The sequence below is a fragment of the Poeciliopsis prolifica genome, unplaced genomic scaffold, assembly GCF_027474105.1.
Source record: "Poeciliopsis prolifica strain line A6 unplaced genomic scaffold, Auburn_PproV2 SCAFFOLD041, whole genome shotgun sequence".
Lineage (NCBI taxonomy): Eukaryota > Metazoa > Chordata > Actinopteri > Cyprinodontiformes > Poeciliidae > Poeciliopsis > Poeciliopsis prolifica.
In genome coordinates, this window is record NW_026562416.1 from 1,955,314 (window position 1) to 1,969,903 (window position 14,590).

At 40.1% G+C, this 14,590-nt stretch overlaps 1 protein-coding gene and 1 long non-coding RNA gene across 13 annotated transcripts in view; one reads left to right on the top strand and one right to left on the bottom strand.

The window, feature by feature from the left end:
- The window catches only part of macf1a (microtubule actin crosslinking factor 1a), a 195,316-nt gene that overhangs the window by 876 nt on the left and 179,850 nt on the right, over positions 1-14,590 (top strand). For 11 of the 12 annotated variants that reach the window (XM_055055143.1, XM_055055151.1, XM_055055155.1 and 8 more), the window contains exon 2: positions 3,588-3,822. In XM_055055143.1, the coding sequence (XP_054911118.1) occupies positions 3,600-3,822 (223 nt within the window). In that variant the 5' untranslated portion in view covers positions 3,588-3,599. Of the gene's footprint in view, positions 1-3,587; positions 3,823-11,921; positions 12,032-14,590 lie in introns of those variants that run through there. The other variant, XM_055055147.1, reaches the window with a different exon arrangement.
- On the bottom strand, positions 10,721-11,907 carry LOC129375828 (uncharacterized). Its single transcript, XR_008607675.1, has 2 exons — positions 11,791-11,907; positions 10,721-11,689 (listed from the first exon to the last, which is right to left on the bottom strand). It is a non-coding gene; the product is annotated as an uncharacterized LOC129375828 (long non-coding RNA).

Below are 14,590 nucleotides of genomic sequence, written 5' to 3' on the forward strand. Positions count from 1 at the left end.
AGATCCCTGCCCTCCCAGCGGAGCAGGAAGAAGCGGATGAGTACAAAGCAGGTGGACATCAATCACAGCATGACGCGCCTCAGGTGTGAAGGTCCGTATTGATCTGGGCTGATTCTGCAGCCAATTAACACAAACTACGCCCTCCATCATCGGCTCCACCTGCACGGATCTCTGCGGAGCCCCGGCATCAATAAGCCTGTCTGTCTAAACAACCTCTGGTTACCAAAGAGCAGCCGGAGGGGAGAAAAGTCAGGATTCAGACCGATCTCCCCTCCTGCTGCTCCGGAGCAGATGGTCGTCCCCGTCCGGCCTTATGCCGGGCCTTCAGCTGCAGACATGAGCCAAACTGTTCAGAATCCATTAAATCCACCATAAACACCATAAAGTTCTTGCGATTGATCGAATGTAAACACATTGTGTTGAATGAAACCCCTGCAGAGAATAAAGCAGAGGATTGCTGCTGGTTGAATTAGCCAGCAATTGATTGATTCATCAATTCATAATTGATGAATCACTTTAATTGAGTCATCAATTAAAGTGATGAATCTATATAAATGTAACCTGCAATAATTTATTAATGATTAATCGTTAATGAAAGCATACATAAAAAAACAGTTTGCTGGAAAAGACAACATATTCTGAGCAGCAATTAAGCCAAAAAAGCAAAGATTTTAAGATTTAAAACACTCTTAATGCGGCAGACTCCAGGGGTGAAAGGTCACCAGGTCGGATCATGGACGTTTGGCAGAAACAGTGTAACTGTTGCGTCTTTGTAGTGAGAAAACTGGGTCAGAGTTTTATGAGTGATCACATCTGCTGCTCAGATGGAGCTGCTGCTCTGTCTGTGAACTGGAGATCCCATCAGCCGTCGGTTGATCCCGAACAGGAATGCTGCTCTGGACGGTCCGGCTGCTCTGGATGGTCCGGCTGTTCTGGACGGTCCGGCCGTTTGGACCGTTAGCCTGCGAGCGTTTGACTCCCCGTGTCTCTCCGTCCTTCCTGTCGTTTTCTCACCCTGCTTATGCTTGGTCACAGAGTCCCTCTGTTTACATTGGTCTGACACACACACACACACACACACACACACACACACACACACACACACACACACTGGACAAACAGTGCTCAGCCTGAGCTGTGGGAACCGACCCTGGCTGTGAAATATAAATCAGGAGAGCCTCTCGGTCTGCGCTGCTGCTCTTCGTCACGCCGCCCCAGTGTCAGGAAATGCATGTCCTATAAAGGTCAGCTTTCGGTTTGTACAAGCGCTGGGTTGATTATTTAATAATGCTTTGTTTGTATTTGTTGAAGAACATCTTTCTTTCTCTGCATTTAAAGTGAAGGATCATTGAATGACAGGAAGCTGCTCCAGGTTTTCTGGAGCGTTTCTCTCATTTTCTGTGCTTCTTGATAATCTGGTAGATTTGGTTCAATTGGGAACCAAAGTTGTAACATTTGCTACATTTCTGTCCCCCATTAAACCAGTTTAAGGCTTCAATCCCACCAGCCTGTTTAGTCCTCTTTAAGTCCAGTTCATTTGTCTAGGAAGTTCACTTTTCTTGGGAAGTTACTTGACGGTAATCAAACTCTGACTCCAAACTGGTTCACCTAGAAACCTCAGTCTGGGTTTGACTGAAGTGAACTCTGGTGCGGATCCAATGCATGTCTGAACCCCAAGCGGACTACAGACAGCAGGAAGTGGACTACAGCGCAGGGCATTCTGGGTAAACACGCTAGCTTAGCACTAGGAGGAGACTTTGCTCAAGGCCTTTTTGGTCTCCATTAATTTTTCTGACAAAATCCAAGAGACTGCAGGCATTTAGTTCCTGTAAAACATCTGTTTTACATTCCTGTGAAGAAAACTTTGTACTTATTCTGAGATCTTTGAGGCATTTTAAGTCATATTTCAGTTTATATGCACACTACACTAAAATCTGTTCGCTTAATAAGATAGAAAATAGTTTAAAATGTTCAACCAACAACATTTCAAGTTTTAGGTAAATTAGCAGGTAAAATTTCTATTGTTACTTCCAGAAACTATGTACATTTTTTGTAAAATCAAAGAGTGACCATATTTTCTTTAATGTCTGGAGGTTTTACCAGCATTAAGTGAGTTTTTGCAGATTCGTTTGGACTGTAGGAGAACTGGAAGGTGTCTTCCAGCAGGAAGTGATATCAATGTTTCTGGTACTTTGTTCTTCTTCTTCCACTTCTTGTAGCTGTAATGACACGGTGCGGCTTTGAAGCCTCCGTTCTGGCTCTATTTATAAAACCGCTCGTTTCAGTGCCACTGAGTCACTGTCAGCCAGCAGCAGGGAGGCAGCAGGGAGGCAGCCGCACACCACAGAACCGCAGGGAGTTCTGGCCGGGCTTTAACCCTTTTCCTCGCAGCATTGCCCAGGAGACGGCTGGATCCAGGAAGCCGGGTTTCTGACGGCGGTTTGTCCAGCTGCAGCAGCAGCAGCAGGAGGAAGAGGAGGAGGAGGAGGAAGGCTTTTGGCAGCTGGAGTTCAGATGGAAAACACAGACGTCAACCTGAACATCTTCGCTCTGCAACGTTCAGCTTGGAGAAAAAGAAAAGCTCAGATGGGAGTTAGCCTGAACACTTCACAGGGTTTATCTGAGGCAACTTTGTTTTGTGGTAAAATGTTTGCAGCTTAATCGTACAAAAAGTTGATTCCAGTAATTGCAGAGACTTTTATTCTGAAAGATTTGTTGATTTCCTAAAGAAGAAGAGAATAATTTAAAATCCACAATGAGTAGTTTGATTGGGCTGCAGGGATTTCAGGAGAGCTGAGCTTCTGCTCCAGGATCTGCAGGCCTTTAAATCATCTTGCAGCCTCAGGAACCTGGAGGTCTGATTTATTGATCAGTGATGGACAGTTTGGAGCATCAGGTCTCCAGAGTCCAAATAAACGCGCACACACAGTCAGTTTTTTTTTGTCTTTGCTGCGTTTTCTTTTTTTCCACTTGCTGCCTGCAGTTCATGCCAGAGAAGCAAGTTGAGGTTTAAGAAAATGAAGAAGCTTTTAGAAATCTGGTCTCCAAATGTCCTTGAGTTTTTAAAATGTTCTTTCTTGGTTCATTCCAGTTTGATACCAGAGTGGAGATTTACAGTGAAATGTCACGATGAATCAACTCATCACATGATAAATTAAAGCAAGTGTTTGATTTGCATGATTTATTATTTTCTCTATTTCTATCAAAAAGATGAATAAGTCTTCAGTGCTTTGGTCTCAACTAAAACATTTATCAATTTATCATCCAGAAAAGTTTATTAAAAACTCAAATGAGAGTTGAATTAAAGGTGCATTCACACTAAAAGTGTTTAGGTCCGATTAATCCAGTACTGGGTCAGGATGATGGTATTTCACCTGCTAACTGAGGCCTGGAGTCTTTCCACTTCAGCATCATGTTAAAACTCGTGATAATCGATTTAACCCAGTTTTTATTTCTCTTCCTGACTAAATATCTTGCATCATTCATAAAGACTCAGCCTCACTCCACACCATCAATGAATTATACAGTTTCTCTGCTGTTTCTAAAGACTCTGACCTCCTTTTTCCCTCATTCATCTCCCCCTGCAGTGTTGAGGCGTGATGGAGTCGTCAGACGATGATACTCTGAGCGAACGCTCCTGCGTCAGCGAGCCGTCTTTCCGCACCGAGCGCTCTGGCGGCTCGCTGTCCCCGTGCACGTCGGGTCTGGTGGGGCCGCCGGGGGACACTCTGCCGTGGAACCTGTCCAAGCACGAGAGGAGGAAACGGAAGAGCCAGGACTCGGTGCTGGACCCGGCGGAGAGGGCGGTGGTACGCGTCGCAGGTAAGGAAATCGCTCTCGCTGCTCCGGTGGTGGATCTAAACAAGGCATTGGCGGCATCATCATCGTCCAACTACTTCCTGTTGTCTTTGTTGTGGTTTTCACCAGTGGCAACATCCGGTTATCGATCATGTGCAGAGGCGCTTCCTCATATGGGCGATATGGGTAACCACTCAGGGCGGCATCTCTAGGGGGAGTTTTTCCATTAGTGCATTTCCATTCAGTAAATTTCATTTTGAAAGGTCAATTTGCACAATGGAAGGATTTGACTGGCTGGATTTTTTTTGTTTAGTTCTTAAAGAAAAACGAAGAGACAAGTGTTAAGAAGCAAAAATATTTTCAGTCATGTTTGAGTCCTTGTAGCAGCCATCTTGGAACCATGCTCAGGAGGAGGCCCACTGAGCATAGTTCCTGCTGAGGCTGGAGGTAAATTGGGAAGGCGGGGTCACCAGTATGTAACCAGTATATAGTTGGACTGCTGGCTGATGGGAACGCTGCCATTTTGAACTGTGCTATGATGCTGGAGGCCTAATAAATCAGCTTTGATTATTGTACAGCCAACTTTGCTGAGTTTTTCCTTCCACACCAACAAGTCTATTGCTCTAACAAATACTGGAGCTTATAAATTAAGTTGGTGATAATTTGTTGTCTTTTTGCTGTAAAATATGAATAAATCCAGTAATCCTTGCAGAGAAACGGTTTCCCTTCACTGTGATGCTGCAGAAACGCAGAACAGAAGTGAAGGAGTACCAAAGATTTTGTGGAAGCAATGATTTGTTCCTGAGGTGGAAACGCCAGTTTGAGGATGAAATAATGCAAAAGTGGGATTAGTTCTGCAACAGCGTGAGATTTTGTTACATTTCTGTTATGGAGCAGCAGCAGAAGAAGCTCAGATGTCTTTATTTTGTTTTACTGGTTTCAGCTCAAACTCATTTTTAGCACTGTTCTGGTTATTCTCGTATGTGAAACAAAACCAGCAGTCATTAAAGCAATTACAGAAAATGCCAGTTGTGAGAAAATGAGGGAGGTGGAGATGCTAGGAGGCGATCAGAAGACAGTAAAAGCCTCGTTTAGTGACACGGAAACAGCAAGTAGAGCGAAAGGCTTTGTGTTAGACAGAGATGCACTTATGTGTCCGTCACGTGAGGATTTATTTCTAAGCACATTTTCAGACTGAACAGTGTTTCAGTTCGCACTTCCCTGCCTTTTTAAATCAGCCTCATGCTGCTGAAGAGCTGCTTTCTGCTGAGGACTGACTCACTCCTTCTTATTCAGCAGTAAAGTTGGAAGCAAAACAATTAGAGTTTACAATGTGGCTTAAGCTCACGAAATATAGAAAACCTCATTTCAGTTTTAAGGAATCGCCAACGGTGCAAAGACAGTGTTATACAAACACAACACTGACACTAACTCATGATGAGCCAGTTAGAGTCTCAAGATAAAAATAATCCAAAAATGATTAGAAAATTATATTATGACCGGTAGGTCACAGTGAACGAGTTATATTCATAAACCTGCATATAGTTAATCTATAAATTAACTATATGCAGAAAAAGTTTAAAAAATGTATAGCAGTGTTCTTGTTGAGTTCAACATAAGTGTTTAATTTTCCAAAATGAACAAAAGATGCTTGAGAAACTTATGTAACTAGTTCTATTGCTAAATAAACAACAACTGCTCAGTTAAATCCTTATGCATCTTAAAAATGAAAACATCCATAAGAATTATAAAACATCCATAAGAATTATAAAATATCCATAAGAATTATATATGTCTCAGAAATTATTCCAGTAGATTAATGAGATTAACTACAAGCCCTCACAACTGATAACAAGATGCCTCTGCATATTATTTATACTTTAAACATCCCATCATATTTTTTGCACACAGAAATATAAAATAAAATTTAATCTACAGCCGCTTTGGTCCGTCCTGTTCCGGTTCTGTCTCGTCGTTCTGGTGTCGTTTCTGTTCTGGACTCAAGTCGGGCGTGAAAACGCGATGATGTCACATTTTACATGACGCGCTGGGTGTTTACTCTGACTCTGATTTCCTCTCAGCTGGACCTGGAAAGCAGAAACCAAATACTTCCAGATGCTTTCCTCAACCAGACACAGTTTACTGTCTGGGAGTTTTTAGTTGCAGTGAATTATTGTTAGCAACAGACGGAAGATTCAGCGTGTAGCAGATGAGTTTTAAATGGAGGACAGAAAGAGTCGGTGCTGCCCGGGCTGGACCGCGCCGCCTGCTGAGCCTGAATATTAATGATCCAACCAGCAGCTGCTGCCTTTCCAGCAGGGATCCGTGTCTGAGGAGAAAAACTTCATGTTATTTCTGTCATTTTGGTGTTTCAGACATGAATCACCTCTGATTTTAAGACTCAGCAGAACCAAAATACGTTGGAATGCATCAATCAGTTACATTTGAATAAAAGCACTTTTTAAACATTGATAAAAGGCTGAAACAAAATAGTAAAGTTAAACTTGATATTTTACATGTGGATGAAAAAGTGAAAAAGAAAATGAATTTAGGATTAAATGCGGTCAACATCGACTTTCACAAAGAATGAGGATGAAATGAGTTATTGCTGAGATTTATTAAAACAAACACTGGAAAGGATTAAACAAACAGGACATAGAAGTGTACATCTGAAGAAGGAAAATATATCAGTTTTTTTGTTATGTTTGCAACTAAATAGAATCGACTCCTCTTAAGTTCCTGAAATAATTGAAATTAAGCGTACAATCTTCTGAAAGTGCATAAAGTTATAAAATTAGTTGAGTTGTGCAAATTAACTCACAACTTTTGTGTATTATTTACACACAAAGTAAAGTCAACTTGTTGCATTTTACAGTGTATAAACTTTAATTTGTGGAGTTGGTTCATTCATTTTTCATCCAGCTGCTGATCAGTGGTGACATTTCTGTCCTCATCTTTTTTTTTATTACTGCATTTATTATTTCGGTTAAATAAATAAAATTGTAATGTTCCCACAGCATAATACTTTTTCAAAATAACTTTTCTCCTGTTCATCCTGAATGATGCTCTAGTTTATGGTTTAGGGGCAACTGGATATGAAACATTTAACAAATATTAATTATGAGAGGAAAGAAACATTTGAACCTATATGTATAATTTTGGATGGGTAGCAAATCAATTTTTCTATTCAGTTCAGTTAAATCTCACAAATTCCAAAATGAATTAATTTACACCCCCAATGAGTGGATGTAACCGTCTTGGTTTGATTATCTTACAAACATTTTATTGGTGTTATTTTACATCTTTCTGTTCTGAGAATCAGATTCTTTCAGCTGAACATGAACATCGTCTGTTAAACCTTCTGAATTCCTGTTGGATGTTTTCGTTCACTCCTCAGCTGATTTCTTTGAAATGGAAAAACTCACTTAAAAATGATTTATGTTGTAGAAATAAAAAAAAAAATCAGATGAAAGCATGTTTGATGCTGCAGCTGTAATCATTCAGGACCCCAGAAACCTGCCTGCATGTAACTTAGGCGTCCTCAGTGCTGCCTGCTGCTCCTTTCCTGCATTTATTTTTTTTCTGCGGGCGACTGAAAGGGACGCCTCGGCCCAAGCTGCTGCGCTGTTGCCACAGTGACGCGGTCTCCTCCGTTTCCATGGCTATAAAAAGGCAGGCGAAACAATGGTTGTGGAGGGAGTGAGGGGCCGACTCCAGATACAAAAGAGGGAGAGAGAGAGTTCGCATTTTAATTTGGAGCAGGAGAAAAGAGGTGAACACGGAGAGGAGTGAATGATCAAGTCTGAGCAGAAAGGAATGATGAGAGGAAAGAAAGAGACAAAGAGGGAGGGATGGAGGGGAGGAGCTCAAACAGACAGCGATGAAAGGATGACTTTTAAATCTGAGCGTGAGGGAGGTCATAGAGAGAAGGGGAGAAAAACACAGGAGGAGGGAAAGAGGAAGAAAAACACACAGAAAGAGGAGAAAAAAGTGGAAAAAAAGAAAAGTGAAAAAGATTCTTCAGAGTTTGGATTGTATGATGGCGTAATAGCGCCAGGCTAAGAAGTAGAAAATAACAAGAATAAAATTGTACAACAATAAGTCGTAATAAAACGAAAAAAAGGAAATAAAAGAGAATAAAGTCATATTATAAGAAAAAAGTTGTACATAAGTCACAATAATATGAGAAAAAGTTGAAATATTACAAGAATAAGCACAATATTACGATAAAGTCGTTCAACAGCAAGTCGTAATACAAGAAAAATCATAATATTGAATTCCTACATTTCCCATAATGCAGATGCAGTTCTCCAACAGAGAGCTTTATTTGCTGTTTTGATTAAATGAACTAATTTAATTCTAATAATTGATCTCACAGGAAGAAGCTCAGTTTTTGTAACGAAGCTCAGCACATTTTTTCTTCTCTTTCAGTTCTGGAGGGCGGCTCAGAGAAACGCTCCTCGGTGTCACGCCACATTTATTCCCCAGGGAAACATAAACTCATAGCTCACTAGTTACAAGTTCCTAGAAACAAATGGAAGTGTACATTTTAGCAAAAAGCTTTTAGAAAAAGATTTTTACCCAGTAGTTTTTTGTTTATCCATGTATTTTAATAAAAGTTTGGACAGATTAAGCTGCTGCAGTAAAACATGAGTTTATTTGGAAGCTGAAAATGTTTCTTCTTTCTCATTAGGCAGCAGAGATGATCTGATTTATTTACCTTCATTCATGATTCCTTTTTTCATTCTTTCATTTGCTCTTGGTTTTATGTTAAGCACTGATTGAGTTTGCCTTTAAAAGTCCAAACTGAGAATCAGTTCAGACGCTAATCCGAGTCACACGACGGCTTTGATTCGATCTCCTGAGAGTCATTTAAACCTCACAATTCTGGGAAGAATGCAGGAGTTGGATCCTGGTTCTGGTTTTCTGATTTCTTGACAGACGTTTCGCCGCTCAGGGAGAAAACATTTGTTTCCTGGTTTCCAGCTGAAGTCTCTGTGAAGCTGAGGTGTCGTCATGTTGATGTGTTGAGAACTTCATGTCCTTTTGGCTCAGGGAACGCAGTCGCTCTGCAGCTGGATTCTGCACACATGCAGCATTTAATGCACAGAGCAAGTTTACTCGCATCAGCCTCAGAAAACAAGAGTTTTCTGCTCTGTTGGGATTCGTTGCCACACCAGAAAGTTTGATTCTCGTTGAGGATTTCCGGGTCGAATGGGAAGCAAATGAAAAACTTGTTAAATCTGGTTTTAGAGAGTGTTTATATGTTGGAACAGCTGACTATCATATTTAATAACATAAATGGAGCCAGGTGAGGTGGATATTTCTTCCTCCTGTTAGTGTTGATCCAGATGTTCGGTCTGAAGGTTTGTGGTCATTTTGCTTTTGATTTTATTTTCAGATTATTCTTTAAAGGTTCCTTCAATGTTTCATAAAACTGAGAATGAAAAAAACAGACAAAAAATATAATAAAGCAAATAAACAATTATAATAAGATGAAAATTTAGAAGAAAACTAAAATAATAATTAAAAAAAATTATTTCACTAATTATAAAAATTTAACAATATCTGAATATTTAAAAAGTAAGTGGAAAAGACAATAAATAAACTAAAAATAAATAGAAAAAGAATCAGAACTAAATAAGGTGAGAATATTACCTAAAACTACAATAAAATAAAATAAAACTACCAAAAAATGTTTGACTAAATCTCAATAATTGAAAACCAAAATATAAGTCAGTATTACTATAATAAAATTAAAATAATAAAAATAGTTATTAATTAATAAATAACAGGAGAAGGAAAGAGATAAGAATACAACTTAATAATAACAAACAGTAGAATAAAAATCCAAACTGAAACATATTAATGTACGAAAATAAAGAATTAAAAAGCAAATGAAATAAGATAAGAATGCAAACTACAAGTAATAATAAAAATACAAAATAAAACTAAAATAAATTAGTGAAAATTAATTAAGCCAGTGAATATTGTCCAGTCTGCCTGTGTTTTGCTGAGAAACAGCTTTAAACTGGAGGAACGGATGAATCATCATGTTGTGGAAAAGAGGCTTTTCTTCTCATCCGTCCTTCAGCTTGTTGGTGTCAGCATCAGTAAAGCTGCACAGAAAGGCTTTTCCTCATCAGGTTGGAAAGTTCCTTCATGCATCTTTTATCCATCTGAATCCAGCATCGATCCGCCCGCGTCTCCTTTGATTACCGGCATCTGCTCAACTTTCTGTTCTGGAAACGGTTCGGAGCTGGATGGGCTTCCATGGAGATCACTGAGAGTCAGACTATCATAAGGAGTCGATGCTGTTTCATCATGCAGGAGTTTATTTACAAACATTCTGGATCAAATGGTAATAAATCCAGTGATTCGTCCGTTTGGTCTCACATTAGTAACATAATCAACCTGTAGGTGGCGGTGTGCTCCAACAATTGACCTCAACTGTCATCAAAGTTAACAAAGTTTACAAGTTCACAGTTTATATTTGGACTTTGCACAATAAAAAAGTGGAAATATTGTTTTAACAGAAAAAAGAGTTACAAAGAACCGTGGACGTTTATCCTGATTCTGCTGACGCAATCACTGACCTTAATAACATGGTACGTAACATTTGAAGCGGATTTAAGACAAAATTATTTAAAAAGTTTCATTTCCAACTTTCTTTCAGTTACTTAAAGATTCAAAATGTTGGATTTCATTGATTTATGTTCTCTTTTGTTTTCATCTATGCCTTAGTAAAGATCACTCAGACAAAAAGCATATTCAATGATGGTCTAAAGTAGTTTTTAAGAAAAACAAAACAAAGTAATAAAATTGCTTTCAAAATAAAAGGTTTCAGCTTTAGCATAAAGACAAAAATCACATTCACAATTTCTAAAATGCACAAATGAAAAAGAGCCTGGAGAGGTGGAGGTAAGATCTTAATATTTATTTCAAAAATAGAAAAAAATCAGAATATTTTAGTCTTTTATTCTTATTTACAGGAAATATTTTCTCAATCCAGCAATCAGGTGATCAATGGTGGATAATGAAGACCAAAAAATTCATAATTACATGAAACTTTATGTGACAAATAGAGCACATTTTTTATACTAATAGAATGATAGCCAATAAATTAGTGTATATTAATTTACAAATTATACATAAAACAATGAAATAATAAATTTAAAGGACATAAAATGTTTCTTGGTAATTAAGTAAAAAGTAGACACAACAGGGGATTTATCTTAATTTTGAAGCTCAAAACCTGTTTGACAAAATATGGTTAAATGAAAAATACATTACTTAAATCAATAAAATCTAAATTTTGAGATAAATAAGAAGCAAAAAGCAACAAATAAACAAACAAACTGCCCGTCTGTCCGTGCACTGAGCAGCTTCTTCCACCAGGGGGCGCCGCAGCTCCACTTTCCTGCCGCTACGTAACGCGGCAGCGAGCCGCTCTTCCTCGCCGGGTCCGGGAAATTCCTGCGGCCGAGCTTCCTGGTGCGGCCGGCAGAGGAGGGATGGCAGCCAGTCACAGCGGGAGGAACCGAGAAACCAGAGCAGAAGAGGGAGGGACGGAGACACGAAGAGGGACAAGGAACAGACACGTTCACGGAGGAGCCGGAGACAGAGCCGCAGCCTCACGGATACAAGCGGCCATTTCGGCTTTGGGAGCTCGGCCGCCCGCTGCGGATCCTCGGGACGCAACCTGGGGCTGAGCGGAAGGAAGGGAGCCTGGATACGGACTGACGTGGAGCTCCGCCGCATTAAAAACGGAAACAAGCCCACGGGAGCACTTCTGTGGACGCTTATCGGCGTGTTGGATATATTCCCTCCCTCCCAGCGAGCAGCGGTCACCGGGCTGGGAGCCGCTCCGGTCCCACTCCGGTCCTACCGGCTAACATGGAGAGATAACGTTTATATAACCGACGCCTGCTGGTTAATTTGGACACTTTCGAAGCTTTTTGGTCGCCTTGGTGTCCCTGAGGATTATCTTACCTCCGAGCTCCTGCTTTCAATGCATCTTCGTCATCGAGCCCGCACCGGCTGCTGCTGATTCGGACCCCGGCGCTGGGAAGGAGCCGGACGGGACCACTGCGGTAGTCTGCAGGCCGACCCCATACCGGGGCTTCACTTCACGGCACCATGGCCGGGTTCATACCGGGGCTGCTGCCGACAAACCACTCCCAGGAGAAGCAGTTCGCCCAGGCGTATGAGGATGTGCTGGAGCGGTATAAAGGTAACATAAATGACGGAAACCTGACTCCATGTTTAGCGGCAGGAGTTGTTTTTCTGGAGGAGCGAAGGGAAAATGATCCCAAACATGTGGCCCTGATTGCCCGAAAGCTGATATTTGGGCTGACAACCTGCCTGCTTCATCATCCGGGTTGTTTCATTGTGATGTTTTGGAGAAACTTCCAGCTCTGCTACATTATTGGTCTCCTATCAGCTTGGGAAACTTTTCATTTCACTAAACAAACACTAGCAACGCTTTTATGAAGCCCACCTGTGGTATGGAGCGCCCGAAGTGCCAAAATGTTCCAAATAAATAATGATGAAATATTCATCTACACATTTCATACATATCTTACATTTATTCATTTGAAATTTAGAAGAATATTGAATAAATTGATTTAATTGGAGGGTCTGTAATTAATTAGTTTATTCGAATAAAAAACTATATGAGATAATATTTAAATCAAAGCTAGAAACATTCTGCTGCTAAATTATTGGAATAAATAGATAGGTTCATAAACAAATCGGTTATTTAGGTTATTCAGCCATCAAATTGAGGCAAAGTAGCATTTCAGCTTTTAGCTAGCTCTTCAGTAACCCTCGATTATTCCTGTACCTTTTTTGATGAGAAGAAGAATGTGTACTGTGGACGCTGACATTAGCTTTAGGGATGTCTGGGCTGCTGCTACATAGCAATATAGCATTGAAATGCTATTTTAGGATGAAATAGCTTTGCTAATAGGCTAACTCCTTTTAGCATAAATTGAACCGTCTTTTCCAGCGTCCAATCAGATCATTTTTTGAAGGAGAAATTGATCCCCAGGTGGATAGCTCTGCTCCCTGACTGGTGGCAAAGACTGACAGAAGGAATTTCTGAAATAAATGCAGAAATTAATAATATTATTTTATACTCTGTAAATATATGCATTTATTCAATTTGATATTAATCAATTTTACACATTTGCTTTCATTTGGTTAAACATTCGGGCCCTTTTAGACTTCCATACTCCTGCAGAAATGGTTTGCTTCCCCACCACAGAGGCTGTTTGTTCTGTAAATATGAAACCTGCAGCTCCGGCAGTCAGTTCAGAGGTCCAGTTGGTCCTATCAGTCGTTTTTAACGGGTCTGGACCTTTTTACCTCTCTGTTCATGAAGACTCAATGTTTTATGATGCCAGTGACAGGGCTGCGTTAAAAATGGATGCCTCCACTGGCCGCTGCTGACGGTTTGGGGGGCAGAGTGTAGGAAGGGACTGCACACTCTGGGTCACATCTGCAAGGCTGGCTGTAATGAAAAGGAGGCGGCTCTGAATTATTGATTATTGAACTGTAACGTGACTCCTCTGGGTTTGGGTTTTAGGCGGTCAGATGTGGTGGGTAAAGTGGAACACGAGGAGTTTTATTCCCTCCAACTGGTAGTAAGTGATAGTTTTCAGCAACAGAAACAATAAATAAAATTAATCATGAAGTCTATGGAAGCAAAATTTTCTTCAAAATATCGAAGCTAGTTTAGACAGGGTCAGGGTAATCCTACCCTAACAGCTGCTGAAGGTTTTTGTCATCCAGTTTTTGGTAGAAAGAGAAAAGTGATAAATTATGCAATGGAACTTGTTTTAATTCGTCATGTGATTAATTGATTTATTGCCTGTTTTGACAGGCCTGGCTGTAAAACAAACCCGGCGTTATCGGCTTTATGAATGCTGAATTAAATCCCAGCGGTTGTTAAAGTCGCCCAGGAGGAAACGGGAATACTAATCCCATTAAATCTCGTTGACTTCGCACGTTGACGCCGATGGATTTGCTTCTGCTTCCAGGAACAGCGGCGCTCCATCTCTCTCCATTATGGCGCCCGGCGTCGGTCGATCGGTCGGCCTGCAGTTTATCTCCGAGCCGATTGGCTTTTACTTTGATAATTGAGGAAGGCATTAGAGGTGAGGTGATTGTAAGTGGCCCTTGTGGCTCTTCTGGAGCAGCTGAAATATTGATGGATAAATCCAAGTCGTCACATTTAAACTTCCTGGAAGTTAAATTCAATATTTCCTCCTGCAGAATCAGCTACAATCTTAGCGGGAAGATGCATCTGGACTTTTTGTATCTCATGAGATTTCTGGTCATTTTATCCCTTCAATTTTTATACTTTTTGTCATTTTCTAAACAAATATTTAGGTCAAATTGTGGAGTTTTCCACCAAATGTTTCTTTTTTTGATTTCTTTCTCCTTGTGTTTATTTTGGTGAAGAAAGAAGGCGGACACGTTCAGAAACATGTTTTCTCTTAGTAGGAGATTTTTATCAGACTGGAACTAACAATTATATTCTTTTATTATTTTTTTAATTTAATTTTCAGCCAGTTGAAGTTAAAACAGAACAGATTTACATACAAAGTAGTTTGTTTTTCTGTCTTGGATTCAAAATTCATAGATTTTGTTGAATTGTTTTGGCTTCATTGCTGCTCTGTGTGTGTTGTTCTTTCAGCAAATGGCTCTGTAACAATGGCCCAGCAGTCTTTTAATACTCAAGTTAATGATTAAAGATTATTAGTTGACGACTATTTCAAAATCAATT